The sequence below is a fragment of the Thamnophis elegans genome, chromosome 1, assembly GCF_009769535.1.
Source record: "Thamnophis elegans isolate rThaEle1 chromosome 1, rThaEle1.pri, whole genome shotgun sequence".
In the NCBI taxonomy this organism is placed as follows: Eukaryota; Metazoa; Chordata; class Lepidosauria; order Squamata; family Colubridae; genus Thamnophis; species Thamnophis elegans.
Window position 1 is genome coordinate 176,111,850 of NC_045541.1, and position 20,808 is coordinate 176,132,657.

At 45.8% G+C, this 20,808-nt stretch overlaps 1 protein-coding gene across 1 annotated transcript in view; it reads left to right on the forward strand.

Annotated features, from left to right (window-relative positions):
• SHC2 (SHC adaptor protein 2) overlaps window positions 1-20,808 on the forward strand; it is a 72,364-nt gene that overhangs the window by 21,215 nt on the left and 30,341 nt on the right. Inside the window, exons 3-6 of the mRNA XM_032214433.1 lie at window positions 4,700-4,820; window positions 10,366-10,417; window positions 18,426-18,552; window positions 20,206-20,383. Coding sequence (XP_032070324.1) covers window positions 4,700-4,820; window positions 10,366-10,417; window positions 18,426-18,552; window positions 20,206-20,383 — 478 coding nt within the window. The remainder of the gene's footprint in view (window positions 1-4,699; window positions 4,821-10,365; window positions 10,418-18,425; window positions 18,553-20,205; window positions 20,384-20,808) is intronic.

Genomic DNA, 20,808 nt, shown 5'->3' on the forward strand with positions numbered 1-20,808 from the left:
GAAAGAAGGAAGGGGAAAGAGAAAGGGAAGAAAGAATAGACAAAAGGGAAAAGGAAAGGGTTAAAGCAAAGGAAGTAATGGATGAAAGAAGGGAAGGGGAAAGAGAAAGGGAAGAAGAATAGACAAAAGGGAAAAGGAAAGGGTTAAAGCAAAGGAAGTAACTGGATGAAAGAAGGGGAAGGGGGAAGAGAAAGGAAGAAAGAATAGACAAAGGGAAAAGGAAAGGGTAAAGCAAAGGAAGTAAATGGATGAAAGAAGGGAAGGGGAAGAGAAAGGGAAGAAGAATAGACAAAAGGGAAAGGAAAGGGTAAAGGAAAGAAAGTAAATGGATGAAAGAAGGGAAGGGGAAAGAGAAAGGGAAGAAAGAATAGACAAAAGGGAAAAGGAAAGGGTAAAGCAAAGGAAGTAAATGGATGAAGAAGGGAAGGGGAAAGAGAAAGGGAAGAAAGAATAGACAAAAGGGAAAAGGAAAGGGTAAAGCAAAGGAAGTAAATGGATGAAAGAAGGGAAGGGGAAAGAGAAAGGGAAGAAAGAATAGACAAAAGGGAAAAGGAAAGGGTAAAGGAAAGGAAGTAAATGGATGAAAGAAGGGAAGGGGAAAGAGAAAGGGAAGAAAGAATAGACAAAAGGGAAAAGGAAAGGGTAAAGCAAAGGAAGTAAATGGATGAAAGAAGGGAAGGGGAAAGAGAAAGGGAAGAAAGAATAGACAAAAGGGAAAAGGAAAGGGTAAAGCAAAGGAAGTAAATGGATGAAAGAAGGGAAGGGGAAAGAGAAAGGGAAGAAAGAATAGACAAAAGGGAAAAGGAAAGGGTAAAGCAAAGGAAGTAAATGGATGAAAGAAGGGAAGGGGAAGGAGAAAGGGAAGAAAGAATAGATGAAAGGGAAAAGGAAAGGGTAAAGGAAAGGAAGTAAATGGATGAAAGAAGGGAAGGGGAAAGAGAAAGGAAGAAATAATAGACGAAAGGGAAAAGGAGAGGAGAGGAAAGGAAGTAGATGGATGAAGAAGGGAAGGGGAAAGAGAAAGGGAAGAAAGAATAGACGAAAAGGAAAAGGAGAGGAGAGGAAAGGAAGTAGATGGATGAAGAAGGGAAGGGGAAAGAGAAAGGGAAGAAAGAATAGACGAAAGGGAAAAGGAAAGGGTAAAGCAAAGGAAGTAAATGGATGAAAGAAGGGAAGGGGAAAGAGAAAGGGAAGAAAGAATAGACAAAAGGGAAAAGGAAAGGGTAAAGGAAAGGAAGTAAATGGATGAAAGAAGGGAAGGGGAAAGAGAAAGGGAAGAAAGAATAGACGAAAGGGAAAAGGAGAGGAGAGGAAAGGAAGTAGATGGATGAAGAAGGGAAGGGGAAGAGAAAGGGAAGAAAGTAAATAGACAAAAGGGAGAGGAGAGGGAAGGAAAGGAAAAGAGAAAAAAGGACAGGGAAGGGAGAGAAAGGAAAAAGGAAGGAAAGGAAGAAAAGAGAAGGTAAGGAAAGGAAAGGAGAAAGGGAAAGGAAAAGAAAGGAGAGGAAGAAAAGGGAAGGAAAGGAGAAACAGAAAAGGAAATGAAGTAAATGGAGGAAAAAAAGAAGAGAAGACTCGATTACTTGAACCTTAATCCTCATAGTAAAGAGGCTCTTTCCCTCTTCACCTTATTTAACTAAGAAAATATGTTCCACAACAACATTTTAAACAGCAACACAACAATGGCTTTCCAGCTATGTTTAGCACAATCCATAGAAACAGCGGCCTTAGTCTAAAATCAAAGACAGGCACTCTCTTAATTAACGAAGATGATACTACAGATAATCCTCAGCTTACAACTATTAGTTTAACGATCCTTCAAAGTTACAACGGTGCTTGGTTTAAGACAAATACAGCAGCCAGCATCACTGGATTGCCATATGTGACTTCCCAGCCGGCTGTTGACAAGCAAAGTCAAAGCATGGCTCACTTAAAGACCATGGCAAAGAACGGGGTGTAACTCACTCAGTAACAAGCCCCCGGCCCAATTGTGGTCGTAAGTCAAGGACTCCTTGAAATTCTGCTCTTGCACAACATGACAATAACGTTTTTTGAAATAATCATGGGGATGATAATAATTACGATGATAACGATGTGGTATTACCCGGTACAGGTAGTCCTTGACTTACGGCCGTCATTGAACCCAAAATTTCAGTTGCTAAGCAGGACAGTTGTTAAGTGAATTTTGTCTACGACCTTTCTTGCCACAGTTGTTAAGTGAATTGCTGCACTTTTTAAGTGAGTAACATGGTTGTTAAGTGAATCTGGCTTCCCCCATTGACTTTGCTTGTCAGAAGATCCCAAAATGTGATCACGTGACCCCGGATCACTGCAAAGGTCATAAATATGAACCAGTTGACAAGCATGCAAATTTTGATCATGTGTTCATGGGGGACACTGCAATGGTCATTGGTGTGAAAACGGTCATAAGTCACTTTTTTCAGTACTGTTGGAATTTTGAATGGTCACTAAATAAACCGTTGTAAGATGAGGATTAAATGTATGGTGCTTACAGATTAACAGAGGTGGAAGGGACCTTGGAGGTCTTCTAGTCCAACCCCCTGCCTAGGCAGGAAACCCTAAACCACTTCAGACAAATGGCTATCCAACATCTTCTTAAAGGCTTCCAGTGTTGGGGCATTCACAACTTCTGGAGGCAAGTTGTTCCACTGATTAATTGTTCTCACTGCCAGGAAGTTTCTCCTCAGTTCTAAGTTGCTTCTCTCCTTGATTAGTTTCCACCCATTGCTTTTTCTCCTGCCCTCAGGTGCCTTGGAAAATAGCTTAACTCCCTCTTCTTTGTGGCAACCCCTGAGATATTGGAAGACTGCTATCATGTCTCCCCTGGTCCATCTTTTCATTAAACTAGACCTACCCAGTTCCTGCAACTGTTCTTCGTATGTTTGAGCCTCCAGTCCCCTCATCATCTACGTTGCTCTTCTCTGCACTTTTTCTAGAGTCTCCACATCTTTTTTTATAGTGTGGTGGTGACCAAAACTGGCTGCGGTTTTTTACAGTGTTTTATAAAGACGTCTGTGCTAAAAAATTTCCCTTAGATGGGGCTGAAACGCAGGGCAGAGGGGTGAAGGTAGAAAAGATGTAGGGGTGTGTGTGTGTGTGTGTGTTTGTGTATGGTAGACACACAGATAATACCTGCGTGCACACACACATGCAGAAGGTAACAAAAGCCCCGTTTCCAGGCTAGAGAAAAAGCTTGCCGCTTGCTCAGGTGTCAAAATTTCAAAGTGTTTGTCTGGGCTGTGTAAATGTCACAGAAAAAGCGAGCAAGAGATTCTGTCTTGCAGGAAATGAACAAAGGCAATTTAACAACTAATGAGCTGGATTTTTTTTTTCCCCCTGCGTAGAAGCTAGGAAGCAGCTGCTGTGCCCTGCTGAATGCTAGCCAGATTCACACGCCCCGTTTAGCCTAGATGAGTTAAAAACCCCAGTGGCTGCATTCTCACAACCATTAGGTTTTAATCTTGGCTACGTTGTTTTTCTGCGGCAACGTATCGGGCGAAATCTAACATGTTGGGTCAGAAGAACAGGAGAGCAGAGTTGGAAGGGACCTTGGAGGTCTCCTAGTCCAACCCCTTGCTCAAGTAGGATATATGACATTTCAGTTTATGGATCTGTAGATTGAGAGGGATCAGAGCACAGCTAATTTGGTGTGTGGCATTTGCAACCTGTAAAACATTGGTAATTAGCCCAGGATTCGGTCTCTGCTTCTCCTGATAAAATGCTAACCACTGGAGCACAGTTTTAAAATAAGCCAGATAGTGTAGCCAAGATCTTTTGTAGATCTGTGACAGCATGTCAGGTGAGGAAGATGGTTGTGGAGTTGTGCTGTTGCAGGCTAAGCAGATGTGGGACTTCGGAAGGAAGTCAAACCTGCGAGGCCACAGGCCTGGATTGTCAACCTTAGCCACTTTAAGATGCCCGGACTTCAACTCCCAGAATTCCCCAGCCACCATGGCTGGCTGGGAAATTCTGGGAGTTGAGGACCGTATGTTTTAAAATGGCTTACTTTGAAAAACACTGTTTTAGACGCCGCGCGAGCGATTGTGGGTACACCTCGGTTCACCCACGTAACACCTATCCTCCGCGAGCTGCACTGGCTGCCTATTGGTCTCCGGATACGCTTCAAGGCGCTAGTCGTCACTTATAAAGCCCTTCATGGTATTGGACCTGGGTACTTGAGAGACCGCCTGCTGCCAATTACCTCCAATAGACCGATCAGATCCCACAGATTAGGCCTCCTCCGAATTCCATCCGCCGGCCAGTGTCGACTGGCGACTACCCGGAGGAGAGCCTTCTCGGTGGCTGCTCCGACCCTCTGGAACGAACTCCCCGTGGAGATTCGTACCCTCACCACCCACCAGGCCTTCAGCACAGCCCTTAAGACCTGGCTGTTCCGACAGGCCTGGGGCTAAAGATTCGCTGCCCCTATCCCAAATGGTATGATTGTTGTGCTTTTTAACTATGTCTTGTTTTGTGTTCTTCTTAAACTGTTTGTATCCCCCCTTCCCTTTTTGAGCTGTGAGCCGCCCTGAGTCCCCTTAGGGAAAAGGGCGGCATACAAATGAAATAAAACTCAAACTTAAACTCAAACTAATCCAATGCAGTTCTTGTCAGTTTCACAGAAGTGGTTTACCACCGTTTTCTCTCCTTTAAGATTTCCCGTTGGTCTCTTTTCCAGTACTAAGGGGCCAACCCTTCATAACTTGCAACCTCAGACAAGCGCTCTCAGCCAGTATGACTTTCAGGGGGCTCCCAGCCAGTGTGGCTCATATCACTGGGAGTTCTGCAAGCTGGGAAAGGTTGGCCCTGATTACTATTGGAAAAGAGACCACCAGGAAATCTTAGATGAGCGAAAACAGTGGCAAACCACTTTTGCAAAGCTGCCAAGAAGTGCTCTGAATTCCAGGAGTCTAGTTTTTCAAAGTAGGCCATTTTAAGACGTATGGACTACGTCAGTGATGGCTAACCTTTTCCTAAAGGTGTGTCAAAACTGTGTCCGTGCGTACTAGTGCGCACGCACGCACACTACTCCCACCCACGCATGTGCGAGCAACCCGCCCGGCACATGCGCATGTGACCCCCGTGTAGAGGTGGGGGTGGATTTTTGCCCTCCCCAGGCTCCGGAGGCTTTCCTGAAGCTTGGGGAGGACGAAAACAGCCTCCCTCGGGCCCTCCGGAAGGCTGAAAATGAAGGCTGCCATGCCGGCAAATATGGCTCCGTATGCCACCTGTGGCAGGCATGCTACAGGTTCGCCATCACGGGACTAGGCATTTCCAGCTAGCCAGGCTGTTGCAATGCATTCTGGGAGTTGAAGTTCAGTGACGTGGAGAGATTCCTGAAATCTGAGCTCTGCACGTAGCACACCAGACTGAAATATCTGCAAATCTGGCCGAAGGTTAAAGAGGAAAGGAAGGACTTGACCCCCTGAGTCAAACTGGGGTGCTACTTCACATTTTAAAATGACAGAGTAGAATTGTTCACCACATTTTCTTGTGAACCCATTCATTGCCATCCTGCCAAGCGGCCTCGTTACATTATATTCGTTTTATCCATTTCTCTCCCTTTTCTCTAAAGTTTGGTGGGTTGTTTTTTTTTTTTTTTTTGGCATTCCTGAGCTGTTGCTGGCTGTCATTTTATTTTCCCAGAATGCCAAGCGGTGTTGATGTCAGAGCTTTCCAGGGAATGTCCCTATAGGGTGGGCAGTGGTGGGTTTCAAAAATTTTTGTGTGGCCTCCTTTGTGGGAGTGGCTTGCCGGCCATGTGTTTTCTTTCTTTCTTTCTTTCTTTCTTTCTTTCTTTCTTTCTTTCTTTCTTTCTTTCTTTCTTTCTTTCTCTCTCTCTCTCTCTCTCTCCCTCTCTCTCTTTCCTTCCTTTTGTCTCTCTGTCCCTTTTTTCTTTTTTTCTTTCATCTCTCTCTCACTCTTTTTCTTTCTTTTTTCTTTATTTATTCCTTCCTTTCTTTCTCTTTTTCTCTCTCTCTGTGTCAGTCTGTCTGTCTGTCTCTCTCTCTCTGTGTGGGGGGGCAGTGGTGGGTTTCAAAATTTTTTGTGTGGCCTCCTTTGTGGGAGTGGCTTGCTGGCCATGTGTTTTCTTTCTTTCTTTCTTTCTTTCTTTCTTTCTTTCTTTCTTTCTTTCTTTCTTTCTTTCCTTTCTTTCTTTTTCTTTCTTTCTTTCTTTCTTTCTTTCTTTCTTTCTTTCTTTCTTTCTTTCTTTCTCTCTCTCTCTCTCTCTCCCTCTCTCTCTTTCCTTCCTTTTGTCTCTCTGTCCCTTTTCTCTTTTTTTCTTTCATCTCTCTCACTCTTTTTCTTTTTTCTTTATTTATTCCTTCCTTTCTTTCTCTTTCTCTCTCTCTCTGTGTCAGTCAGTCTGTCTGTCTCTCTCTGTGTGTGGGGGGGCAGTGGTGGGTTTCAAAAATTTTTGGAACCTCTTCTGTAGGTGTGGCCTGCTTTCCGGGTCCACTGGTGGAACCTCTTCTAACCCGTTCGATAGATTTGACGAACCGGTTCTACCGAATAGGTGCGAACTGGTAGGAGCCCACCTCTGAGGGCGTGGTTTCCTAACCATTCACTTCCAGTGGTATAAATCTCAAATCCCAGAATTCCATAGCCGGAGAAGCCATTGTTGAGAATTCTGGGAAATTGAAGTCCACATATCTTAAAGTGGCCAAGGTTGGGAAACCTTGATGTAACAGAGGGAGGAATTGTTGGAAGAAATGTCCATCTGGGTTCATTTCCAAGTGGGGAATAAAGACACTGGATTCATGGAAGTTGGTTGGAAAGAGGTTTATTGATGGTGGACAGGATCACATCCCTTGAAGATGTTGGGTGAAGGAAAAAAAGGGAAGAGTACCTGAGTTTAATGCCCTCTCTGTGCTTTTGAATTTGAGCTTGTACTCTGATTGGTTGTCAGACTCCCATAGGGCCATCCAAGGCGCAACTCTGTAGGCTGTCCTGAGTCCCAGGCTTGGTTGAGTCTTGCTGGGTGATGTAATCTTCCCAGGTGCCATGTGGTGAGATGGGTAGAAGGCTAATCCTATCACAGTGTTTCTCAACCATGACAACTTGAAGTCCACAGGACTTCAAGTTGCCAAGGTTGAGAAACACTGTCCTATCATGTCCTTAGGGCCATGTCTTAATCCCATCACCCTGAACCTGAAGGGGGTGGGGCAGGAAGCTTCTATTTTTCTTTAAAAACATGTTTCTCCTTTTCTCATCCAGGGAAACATAATATCCTGCCTTTTTAATATCTCCTAAAATATTTCATTCCTCTAGGAGGGGTGCCTGGGTGCTAACTTCCTACAGAGTTAAAAAAAAATCAAGATGGCTTCTTGCAGACATGACATGTCATTTTTTACATGTGTGCTGCCTGCATGATCCAAGCCAAAGTAGGACTTCATTGCATTATCAGAGCCACCGTTTTTTGACCCCCCCCCCTCCCCAATTACTCTGTTGGAATTTTGACGTCTTCCCATTAAAAAATATCCTAAATATGATATTCCCTTCCCCCACGTTATGGCCTCACCAAGGTCAAGATGGGATCAGGCCAATTCATTGCAATTAGTAAAACTAATCTGTTCAAATCAAGGCCAAAAGCCAAGAGAGGTCAAAGAAGTCAAAATGGCCACTCGGCTCTGCCTGTGGGATTGAAGCCACGCCTCCTTTAAAAGGGGTGGGGCTCCAATCATATAGATAGAGTCAAGTAAAATATTTATTATTGTCATAGCTCGGTGTAGGAAGAATAGAATAAAAACAGTAAAAGCTTAAAAAGATTTTAAAGCTTTTGCTTTTTAAAAAAAACAGCAAAAAGTTTTAAAAACTAGAAGGAATATAAAATTCACCAAATTAAAAAAACTGAAAAATCTAAAAACCCAGCTATTTGTCAGCCTCTTGATTTTTTTTTAAAATCCTGCTATGGATGTCCTTGGTTAAAACATGACCCCAAAAGTTAATTTAGTATTTTTAGGGAGTTCCTCACACAATCCTCCCTACTGAGCTTCAACAGATTAAAAATCAATGAAGGAAAAAGAGACTCAGATATAGAGTGCAATCTGAAGCAAGTACAGAAATGGGGCTGAAGCTAAGATTTGGCTCCTGGGTTTATCAGAGAAACTCTGAACAAAGGAGAAAATATGTAAAGATTTAAAGAAAGGAGGAAAAGAAAGGTTTGGTGTACGTGTCATGAGAGAACCCTGGCAGAGATAGGCCAAAAAAAAACCAAGATGGTGTCAAGTGGAGCAGCCATCTTGACTTTTTTGCCCGCAACCCTATGGACATCCCTCATTGTATACATGATTCTACTTGGGTTGGAAACATTCAAGCACCCAGTAGATGGCACTATAGAGTTACAGTTTTCTGTATTGCTTCATTTAGTGTTTCTCAATCTTGTGCGCTATAAGGCATGTGGACTTCGACTCCCAGAATCCCCCAGCCAGCATAGCTCATTAGGGAATTCTGGGAACTGATGTCCCCAAGTCTTCAAGCTGCCAATCTTGAGAAACAATGTCAGGAAGGATTGAGTGACATTATTCCAGTCTGCTTTTAACCAGGTCAAGGAAAGATAGATAGATAGATAGATAGATAGATAGATAGATAGATAGATAGATAGATAGATAGATAAGTTTATTTATAGGCTGCCCTTTTCCCTGAGGGGACTCAGGGCGGCTTACAACTTATGGGGAAGGGGAATACACACAATGACGTATAAAGACAATACATAATTAAAAATAAAAACAACATTCATCATTCGGGTGGGGGCGGATTATAATCTTTAACCCCAGGCCTGACGGGATAGCCAGATCTTAAGGGCTGTGCGGAAGGTCTGGAGGGTGGTGAGGGTACGAATCTCCACGGGGAGATCGTTCCAAAGGGTCGGAGCTACTACCGAGAAGGCTCTCCTCCGCGTAGTTGCCAGTCGACACTGACTGGCGGATGGAACTCGGAGGAGGCCTAATCTGTGAGATCTAATAGGTCGCGAGGAGGTAATTGGCAGGAGGCGGTCTCTCAAGCGGTCTCTCAAAGATCTAGCAGATGCATTCCCGCAGCATGCTAAGCAAAGGTTAATAACCCTAACCTTGGTTAATTTATTCTTTTATGGAATCCTAGAATGAGAAGGTTGGAAGGGGTTCCACGGAGGTCATCTAGTCCAACCCCTCACCCAGGATTACCGCATCTTCCCTCAGAGGCCTTCCCAACTTCCTTTAAATCCCTCCCGTAAAGAAATGCCCCGTCTTTTATTCACAACTGGCCAACTCTCACCATGGGGAACATTTCGACCGCGGAATGTAAAAGTGGGGATTAAAAACAAACATAGAGAAGTGGTCAGGGTGAAATCTGGCCTTTAAAGTGTGAGGCGTGAGGTAAAAGTCAACGTCTTTATTAACAGGCAACAGCAACTAACAAGTTCAGAACACGGACAGCGCGCGGGCCGCCTGACAGCTATTTATACTTGACAGCTGTCAGGCGGCTGGCCAATCAGCGGCCAGTGATTTTCCCGCCAGCTGGCAGGCGCGCCCGGGCCAATCAGGAGCCTTTGGCTCTGGCCCCGCCTGCCGGCTGCGTCGGCAAGACGCAACAGGCGAAGGCAACTTCTCAATACAGAAGTCACCCACACCCTCTGTAAATTAAAAAAAATCATCTTTGACAGCTAAACTAGTGCAGGGCTGATATCTTTCCCATCTTTGGTCTAGCTCTGCGTTCTAATGATAATTTAAAAAAAATCACACTCAACCCTTGGCAGGGGATTATGGGGACTGTAGTGCAGCATATTTGGAGGTTGAGGAATGCTAATGGATGTGACCATAACCAGGGGTGGGATTCAGCCGTTTTGGACCGGTTCAGGTGAACTGGATACTAATTTTACATCTGGTTCGCCGAACCGGTAATTGAAAGGACTGGCTGGCCCCACCCACCCCTCTCCTCTCCTCCCAGGAATCTCCACGCGGCCTGTTCATCATCTCAGTTATGTGCAGGGCCTGCAAAAAATGGGCCTTCCGGAAGTCCAGAAACGGGCCCGTTTCCGGCTACCAGAGTCCAAGGGGGGCCGTTTTCACCTTCCCGGAGGCGCAAGCAAAGCCTCCAGAGCCTGGAGAGGGTGAAAATGCCCCCACCCCCACCGTGGTGCAGGAAGCCAAGTAGGCCACGCCCCCATGGCCACGCTCTGCCAGCAACCAGGCAGAGAACCGGTTGCTAAAAATTTTCAATCCCATCACAAGCCGTAACTTATTCAGGCTAAATTTATCTCAACCTTTCTTCCTCTTAATTCCTCCCAACGATAAGTCCTGCTTCTTAACCTCAACAGCCTCCAACTTAACTCTCTTTTTTCCCCTGAATTATATTTCCATCCAGGATACAACTGATTACGTCGCTTATGTTGCCAAGGATCCCATCAACCAGCGAGGTGAGTGTGATTGGAGAAATAGCACCCCCCGCTTTTTAAAAGCTATAACCATGGCGTGGTGTAGAAGCTTGCAAAATTTGTTATTTAAAAATTTACGTTATGTTTCATCTGTGTGTACGGACTAATGCATACACGAAGCATCAGCAATTTTTTCCCCATAGGTTGATATATCCATATCCATACCCATGTCTGCGCATTTTGTGATATACTCCTCGACTTACAGCCATTCATTTAGCGACTCTCCGAAGTTGCAACTGCCCTGATAGAAATCACTTACAACCAGTCCTTGCAGTTATAACTATCGTAGCATCCCTTTCAGGGGTGGGATTCAGCCGGTTTGGACCAGTTCGGACGAACCGGTTGGTAGGATTTTGCACAGTTTGGCGAATTGGTAAAACCCCACCCATCCTGCTTCACCCTGCCGTACCCTATATATTATCTTCCCTTCGCCACATGGTCCAGACCGTCCAGCTAATCTCTGTGCCTCGCCTGCTCTGTTCATTAAATATAAGCATGCCACCCCCTTCGCCTTGGGTCGGGGCCCAGAGACATGCCATTCCCCGGCTCTGGCCTTGCCCTGGAGCTACCACCTGCTTACCACCTGCCTCGGCTGGGGAATGCGCCATTCCCCGGCTTCAGCCTTGTCCCGGGCCTCCATCCGCATGCCGCTGCCCCCCTCTGGACCCAAACTACCAGACCTGTGGCTCTTACCTTGCAAAATTTGTTATTTAAAAAGCCGAGGTGGCGCAGTAGTTAAGAGTGCAGCACTGCAGGCTATTTCAGCTGACTGCAGTTCTGCAGTTCGCCTGTTCAAATCTCACCGGCTCAAGGTAGACTCAACCTTCCATCCTTCCGAGGTGGGTAAAATGAGGACCCAGATTGTTGTTGGGGGCGATATGCTGACTCTGTAAACCGCTTAGAGTGGGCTGAAAGCCCTATGAAGCGGTATATAAGTCTAACTGCTATTGCTATTGCTATTACCTAAAGCGCTGCAGCGGAGATCTTTCAGCTGTCCCTTGCCGAGGCTCGCTCTCTGGCGGAGACCTTCCATGTGGCCTCTGGGTCAGCAGCTGCTTCTCTCCCCTGCTGCTCTTGCTGGGGGAGAGAGCATCTCTTGTGCCATTTAGCAGCTGTGAGCTTCCACTTTCCTTTAAGTCCTCTCCGGAAAGCGCGCAGCACTTCTGGATGGGACTTAGAGGAAAGCCGTGGCAGATCACAGCTGCTAAATTGCACAAGGTTGCAGCATCCTGGGGTCATGTGATCCCCATCTGACACTTTCCCAGCTGGCTTCCAACAAGTGATGGGGGAAATGGGATTCATTTAACAACTACTGTATTTTTTCGGAGTATAAGACGCACCAAGGTTTTGAAGAGGCAAATTAAAAAAAAAATGTTTTTGCACTCTGGAAAACTCCCCAAAATGGCCTGTTTTTTTTGCAAAAACGGGCCCGGTTCCCCCCACCAAAAGGCAGGAATAGCCTTTAGGGGGCTTGCAGAGTACTCCTGGGGGGTGCCCCCCCCAAATGAGAAAAAACAGTCAGTTTTTCATGAAAATGAGTCTGTTTTATGTCAAAGAAATTGCATGCATAGCCTTTAGGATGCTTATAGAGTACTCCAGGGGGCTGGGGGGGGGAATTGAGCAAAAAACAGCCCATTTTTCACTCATTTCTACCTTCCCCAGCCCCCAGGAGCAGTCTGCAAGGCTCCTAAAGGCTATGCATGGCCATTTTGGTGAAGGGGGCGGGGCTTTGGGAGGCCAAAAATGCTGTATTCAGTGTATAAGACGCACCCAGATTTTCGCCCTCTTTTTTGAGGGGAAAAAGGTGTGTCTTATACTCTGAAAAATACGGTAGTTATTTCTATTATTCTTTCCATGTCCTTTTTCTATACATTTAACCAGGAGTCCCTAACCCCCTGGGGCACTTGATCTGTTCGGAACTGGGCTGTGGAAGAGGCGGGCGAGCGCACACAGGTGGGCATATACATCCCCGCTTGCATGAGCAGTGGGCGAGCACATGCATGCGTGCTTCCCCATTGCTCATGTGGAGCCGAGGTGGCGCAGTGGTTAAATGCAGTTCTGCAGTTCGGCTGTTCTAATCTCACCGGCTCAGGGTTGACTCAGCCTTCCATCCTTCCGAGGTGGGTAAAATGAGGACCCAGACTGTGGGGGCGATATGCTGACTCTCTGTAAACCGCTTAGAGAGGGCTGAAAGCCCTATGAAGCGGTATATAAATCTAACTGCTATTGCTATTGCTATTCCTCTCCCCCACTTGCTGGTATCCAAAGCCGGAAAGATTGGGGAACTGCATTAAACAACTCGAGTGATAACAACAACAACAAAAGGTTAAAAAGTTGGCCCAGTTCACTTTAACAACTGCCTAGCTTAGCAACGGAACTTCCGGTTCCACCATGGTCGTAAGTCTAAGACTACCTTTTGTACAGGATAATATATTGAATATATTGGTGCCTGTTCCTAGATCTATTTGTAATTATCAGGCTAAATCCATCCCCTGCACGATAAAAGTCTCTACATTGAAAATTAGTTGCACTGGATGGCTGTGAAGGTTGGACCATAAGGAAGGCTGAGCGCCAAAGAATGGAGGCCTTTGAACTCTGGTGCTGGAGAAGACGCCTGCTCTGAGTCCCTTGGACTGCAAGGCGATCCAACCGGTCAGTCCTAAAGGAGATTAAACCCTGACTGCTCTTTAGAAGGCCAGATCCTGAAGAGGAAACTCAAATTCTTTGGCCACCTAATGAGAAGGAAGGACTCCCTGGAGAAGAAACTCATGCTGGGGAAGATGGAGGGCAAAAGAAGAAGAAAGGGATGACAGAGAATGAGGTGGCTGGATGGAGTCAGTGAAGCAGTCGGCGTGAGCTTAAATGGTAGAGGACAGGAAGGCCTGGAGGAACGTTGTCCATGGGGTTGCGAAGGGTCGGACACAACTTCTTGACTAACAACAATCATGGAATATAGTCTAACATGTTGCTTCACTGTGGATAGGGATATATGTGTATGTGTGTGTATACAGACACACACCACATACAAGTATACTGTACATATACATTCACATATCCAGATTGGGGACAAAAAAGGACTAGATAGCAGTGTCCCAATAACTATGGGGCTGCCACAAAGAAGAGGGGGGTGTGTGTCAACTTATTCTCCGAAGCATCAGAAGGCAGGACAAGAAACAATGGATGGAAACTATCAAGGAGTGAAGCAACCTAGAGAATTAAGGAGAAATTTCCTGACAGTGAGGACAATCAATCAGTGGAACTTCTTGTCTCCAGAAGTTGCAAATGCTCCAACACTGCAGATTTTTAAGAAGAGACTGGACAGTCACTTGTAGGAAATTGTATAAGGTCTCCTGCTTGAGCAGGGGGTTGGACTAGAAGACCTCCAAAGTCCTTTCCAACTTAGTTATTCTGATTTTGTGTGTGTGTGTGTGTGTATAAATAATGATAAACCATTTCTGTTTCATGGTTTCTTTTTTTAAAAAAAGTCAAATGACTGTCAGGCCTGCAGCCATCTTTGGCTCTTCGGCCTGCCACACTTTCTATTCTTCTACTATGCATTTTCTACTGTGGGAAAATGGGAGGGGGGATTGTATGGAGTTAGATGATATGTAGCCAAAACAAAAATTTTTCTAGAAAGCCAAGGTCATCCTTTCTCTCTGAACTCTCTGCACCTCACCAGAACTGGATGGGTGGAAGCTGCCAGCACGGCAGTGGGAGATTGGACCATGTGATGGACTTGTGGGTGTAAGGCAGAGGTGGGTTCCTGCCAGTTCTAACCTCTTCTATAGAAGAGGTTCCACAAATCTACCGTGCCGTTTAGAACCGGTTCCAGCTTCCTCCCCCCGCCCATCTGTACATCATCAAGATGAAGAGCGAGAGGAGGAATTCTGGAAGTTGAAGTTCACAAGTCTTAAAGCTGTCAAGCTTGAACACCCCTGGGGTTTTTTTTTCTAAAGGGTTAGGGGTGCGAGGGTCTTGTAACTTGACAGCTTTAAGACTTGCGTGCTTCAAATGCCAGAGTTTCTGAGCCAACATTTGGCTGCTAAGCAAAAGCGTTGTTAAGTGAGTTTCACCACATTTTACAAGTTGGCCATGCCCACCCAGTCACATGGCTGGCAAGCCACTCCCACCCAGTCACATGGCTGGCAAGCCACTCCCACAAAGCAGGCCACACCTACAGAAGAGGTTCTAAAAAGTTTTGAAACCCACCACTGGTGTAGGGGCAAGATCTATTTTTTTAAAAAAAATATTTTTAAATAAACAAGAACAAACAAAAACGTAAAACACACACCTCCTTCTTCCATTTCATATAGTGTGTCGTTTGGTTACAAGTTTTTGTGCGTCCTTTCCATGGTTATCGAGTCACAAGTTGTTCTTTTGGTAAACATAGATACATTATTGTTATGTGTCAATTTTTCAACTATAATTATTATTCCTTAATTTTAAACAAGGTAGTCTATATATTGAATCCATACACACAACATCATTTTGCATCAATAATTCATGGGGCAAGATCTTGAACTTTCAGCTGGGTGGGGAAAACCGGGAAGCTTTCAGATTCGGGTTTCCCCAGATGTGCCAACATGGCTCTCTTAATAAACTGGAATTTTGAGCAATCCTTTGCCTTGGACTCTGATTTACTTTTGGATGCTGTTTGGAACCCTGACAAGGGCCTGTTTAAATGCATGCTACGCCTCTTAAGATTTGCAAGGAACAGCGTAGTTTGAAATGTCAAAACCTGAAGGAATAGCAGTGCAACAACAAAACAAGAGACAGCTAACGTTCTGCCTGCCCCTTAGCTTGGAGGGTGAGGGTTGTAACATAGGGGCTGACAGAGGGCACCCTGGGGCCAGCTATCAGCTCTGCTTTCTCTTGGCTAGCTGCCTTAAGCAAGCTGCTTCCTCTGAGCCTCGCTCTTCTTCGCTCCCTATGCTATCAGGTTGCTGAAAGATTTACCCATCGGCAGATAATAAATCCCATCTCTGCTCTGCAGGCTTTTTTTTTTTTTTTAAAGTAGGATTTTAAGTGTTGCAGAGACAACCGAGGGCGTCAGTAATGCCAAGCTGGAGGAACGTGGGCAACGAGAGACGGGTGGTATCTAAATTTGATAAAGAGATAAACAAAATGTTGGCATGCCAAGATGCTCCCTTGATAATAGTGGGAAGATGTCTGGGTGGAACCGAGAGTTTAGTTATGCTTACGGCATCTTTGATGAAAAGTGCTTAAATGGAGCGATGCAGTCTCTTGGCCCTTAGCTAATTTTTTCTAATTTACACCTTTCTTTCCCAATCTTACTGAAAGGGATTAAGTGAAAATGGTGATGGATCAAAGTTGATTGTGTTAGTTGCTTTTTTTGGTTGATGGTAAACATGACAAGACTTTTAGATCTTGGATGTGCTATGTATGAAGGTATAGGAACACATGGGTTGGTTGGAGCGTGTACAGATAATCCTAAAGGTATCATCATCATTGAACCCAGAATTATGGTTGTAAGGGGTGGCAATCCCAAAGGTGCTTTTTTTCAGGAGGCAACTGGTCTTCCTAGTTTTTTCTTTGAAGATGTTTCTCTTCGCATCCAAGAAGCTTCTTCAGCTCTTGACTGGATGGTGGGGAATGGAAGGATTTAAACTCCTTGCAGACAGCTGGTCATTTGCATCAGTGGTGGGTTTCAAAAATTGTTCGAACCTACTCTGTGGGTGTGGCCTCCTTTGTGGGAGTGGCTTGCCACCCATGTGACCGGATGGGAGTGGCTTGCCGCCCATGTGACTGGATATGAAGATGCCGACAACACTTGTCAGAACCACCTTAAATTACTTCACAGACAGCACTGGCATGCATAAGAATAGGATGTAAATTTGTTTTTTAAAAGGCATCTTTGGTTTGCATTAAAACAACTTCAACACACGCAATGTTCTGATTGCACCACAAACGCAGTAGTCATCCTTACCTTTCACAGAGGCACCGAGTTTTATAAATATGAGCATGATAGTGTAGAATAATCATATCCAAGGACCAGTGGTGAGTTTCAAAAAATGTTGGAACCTCTTCTGTAGGTGTGGCCTGCTTTCCGGGTCCACTGGTGGAACCTCTTCTAACCGGTTCGGTAGATTTGACGAACCGGTTCTACCGAATAGGTGCGAACTGGTAGGAACCCACCTCTGATTTGCATCCTTTGAGAGGGCCCATGAAGCACTTCGAAGAGTGTTCGAAGACTTCAGTTAGTCCAGAATGCAGCCGCGCGAGCGATTGTGGGTGCACCCAGGTACACCCACGTCACACCTATCCTCCGCGAGCTGCACTGGCTACCCATTAGTCTCCGAATCCGCTTCAAGGTGCTGGTCGCTACCTATAAAGCCCTACATGGCATCGGACCTGGGTACCTGAGAGACCGCCTCCTGCCAATTACCTCCCATACACCGATTAGATCTCACAGGTTAGGTCTCCTCCGGATTCCATCCGCCAGCCAATGTCGGCTGGCGACCCCCCGGGGGAGAGCCTTCTCTGTTGCAGCTCCAGCCCTCTGGAATGATCTCCCCGTCGAGATCCAGACCCTTACTACCCTCCCGGCCTTCCGCAAAGCCACCAAGTCCTGGCTGCTCCAGCAGGCCGGGGGGCTTGTGAAACATCCAGCCCCACGGAAATTGTGAATGTTGTGGTTTTTGTTTTAAAGTGTTGTCTTTGTCCAGTTTTCCCCTTCCCTTGTCTATTGTGAGCCGCCTGGAGTCCTTCGGGAGTGGGCGGCATACAAGACAAATAAATACAAATACAAATACACTTGGGGAGTTATCTATGTCCTCATTTGCACCTAGTGCAAATAGAGCCGAAGTGGCGCAGTGGTTAGGGTGCAGTACTGCAGGCCACTTCAGCTGACTGTTATCTGCAGTTCAGCGGTTCTAATCTCACCGGCTCAAGGTTGACTCAGCCTTCCATCCTTCCGAGGTGGGTGAAATGAGGACCCAGACTGTGGGGGCGATATGCTGACTCTGTAAACCGCTTAGAGAGGGCTGAAAGCCCTATGAAGCGGTATATAAGTCTAACTGCTATTGCTATTGCTAAATGGGTCCTGTAGTCTGCAATTTTTCTTCTGGACATCCATTCCTACTCCCACACCATTCCAAGCTTGTTCATCCCAAATAGTACAGGTAACCATCTGTAGAGATTCTTAGTCATCCAGGTCATGGTTGTCCTGAAGGGGCTTTTTCAGGAGGCAACTGGACTCTCTTGGTTTTTCTTTGAAGATGTTTGACTTCACGTTGACTGAAGAGTGGGGAATGGAAGGATTTATGCTCCTTGCAGACAGCTGGTCATTTGCATCCTTTGAGAGAGTCGTTGAGGCCACCTGGAGGTTTGTCTGTGTCCTCAGGGCCACCTGAGTGGAGCAAAGGAGTGTGGAGCCTTCTTGGAACTGCTGAAAGGACCCTGTTGTAGAATGGAGATCGATGATGTCATTTCCCTCCTCCTCTGTTGAGAGGGGGGGCTGTTCAATTTTAACATAAGGGCCTCTTTTGATCCCTCTTTCAAGCCAGCTGTCCTCTCTGTCCAAAACTCTGCTCGAGCGCCTGAAAAGTCAGACTAGATGAGGCATGCAGTTCTCCTGCCTCATAGTAGAGGGCGCTTTTTAAGAGGCTTTTTAAAACAGGCAGTCATTCACGGTGTGGCAGCAGCTAGCTAGCCTAACTTGTGTCTCTGTTTGTGTCTTGTATCTCTGTGTCTTGTTGTGTCTTGTTGTGTCTCTGTTTGTGTCTTGTTGTGTCTCTGTTTGTGTCTTGTGTCTCTGTGTTTTGTTGTGTCTCTGTTTGTGTCTTGTTGCGTCTCTGTTTGTGTCTTGTGTCTCTGTGTTTTGTTGTGTCTCTGTTTGTGTCTTGTGTCTCTGTGTCTTGTGTCTCTGTTTGTGTCTTGTTGTGTCTCTGTTTGTGTCTTGTTGTGTATCTGTTTCGGGGGGGGAATAAGTTTAACGTCTGGTTGCGGATCTTCTCTTTCTCTTTGGCAGCTTGCCACATCTTGGAATGCTGCGACGGATTGGCGCAAAGCATCATCAGCACCATCGGGCAGGCCTTTGAGCTCCGCTTCAAGCAGTACCTGCATAGCCCTCCCCAAACTGTAGCACCCCAGGAGAGGTATGGGTAGCCTCAGTTTCCCCAGTGTTGAAGATTGGGCATCTGTACATTTGGACTTGTCCTTTCCCCCTCCTGCCCCAGTCAGTTGATTGGCTGACTCTGGGCCAGTCCCTCCCTCTTATCCCAAGATCCAATCAAATATAATCTAATGGAGAAAATCCTGGACTAAGGGCAGGAAAATTTGGATTCTAGTCCCCAACCCAGCTACAGAAGCTCATTGGCTGAATGTGAGTCAGTTCCTCCCTTTCAGCCCGAGAGCCAATCAGATATAGTGAGGAAGTGGCTGCACTAGGAACGGGGAGACCTAGATTGTAGTCCTCCTCAGCCACAGAAGCTCATTGGCTGATTTTGGACCAGTACCTCCCTCTTAGCCCAGGACCCAATCAGGTGTAGTGGGGAGGATGCTGGACTAAGAATGGGGGGACCCTCAATCTAGTATTCCTCAGTCCTGAAAGCTCATTGGCTGAATGTGAGCCAGTCCAGTCCAACAGCCAATCCGTTGAGGAAAAGGGAGACTAGGGGTCAGGAGACCCAGGTTCTAGTCCTCCTTCAGGCACTTAAGCTCATTGGCTGACACTGAGCTAGCCCCTCCCTCCTAACCCAAGAGCCAATTAGGAGTAGTGTGGGAGGAGCTGGACCAGGAGGGTGGGGAGACCCAAGTTATAGTAAAAAAAATTGAAACCGGATATTGAAGCCCCCCCTCCCAATTTTACACACACCGTGTAAAAATGGGCTTTGATCATGTAATTGTGGCATGCACCTTGATTTTTACACACACACACACAGACTCCCCCCTCTCTCTCACACAGATATGGATAGTGTGAATCTCACACACAGATTCTCCCTCACAAGCACAGACTCTCTCTTCCACACATACACAAGCACACAGGCACAGAATCTGACACACACACACACACACACACATATATACACAGGTTCTCACACCCAAATTCTCCCACCACAGATTGTCACAAACACAGACACACATAGACTCTCTCTCCCAAACACACATACATGCTTATGCTCACTCACACACATGTACACATGCAGAGTCTCTCCCACACATACATACACATACACTCATTCTTATACACAGAGACTTTTACACACAAACAGACTCACACACACCACTTTCACACACATACTCTCACAAACACACATAGACACACACATACACACACATGACTTTCACACACATACTCTCACAAACACACATAGACACACACATACTCTCTCTCACACACATGACTTTCACACACATGCTCTCACAAACACACATAGACACACACATACTCTCTCACACACACATGACTTTCACACACATACTCTCACAAACACACATAGGCACACACATACTCTCACACACATGACTTTCACACACATGCTCTCACAAACACACATAGACACACACATACTCTCTCACACACATGACTTTCACACACATACTCTCACAAACATACACACTCTCACACAGACACACACAGAAACATTATAGATATCTATGTTTCTGAAATATGTGACATTGTGCCCCTGTTTCTGGTGTTTGTTTGTTGCATTCATTCATTCATTCATTCATTCATTCAATCAATCAATCAATCAATCAATCAATTTATATATAGTGTTGGCCTTGTCCCCACTTGTCTTTCTGATCAGGACAATGGGAGTGGACGATTCTTGGGGTGAAGAGGAAGACTCCTCGGGACACAACTATTACAACAGCATCCCCGGGAAGCAGCCCCCACTTGGCGGTCTGGTGGACTCTCGCCTCCATTTTGGATCGGCTTCCAGCCACACACTCTCTCTGGGATCCTACGCCACCCATTTCAGCCAGGTAACCCCAAAGCCCTTGGCAGGTCCGGCTGGTGTATCCAAGCCTGTTTAGCTCAACTAAAGGGCATCGTCATTTGTCCCTTAAACACAATCTCTTCCCACCCCACTCCCACCCCCACCAAACATTTCCTGTGGTAGGAGAAGAATAGAATAGAATAACAGAGTTGGAAGGGACCTTGGAGGTCTTCTAGTCCAACCCACTGCTCAAGCAGGAGACCTTCTACCATTCCAGACAAATTGTTGTCCAATCTCTTCTTTAAAACTTCCAGTGTTGGGGCATTCACAACTTCTGGAGGCAAGTTGTTCCACTGATTAATTGTTCTAACTGTCAGGAAATTTCTCCTCAGTTCTAAGTTGCTTCTCTCCTTGATTAATTTCCACCCATTGCTTCTTGTCCTGTCACTCAGGTGCCCTGGAGAATAGCTT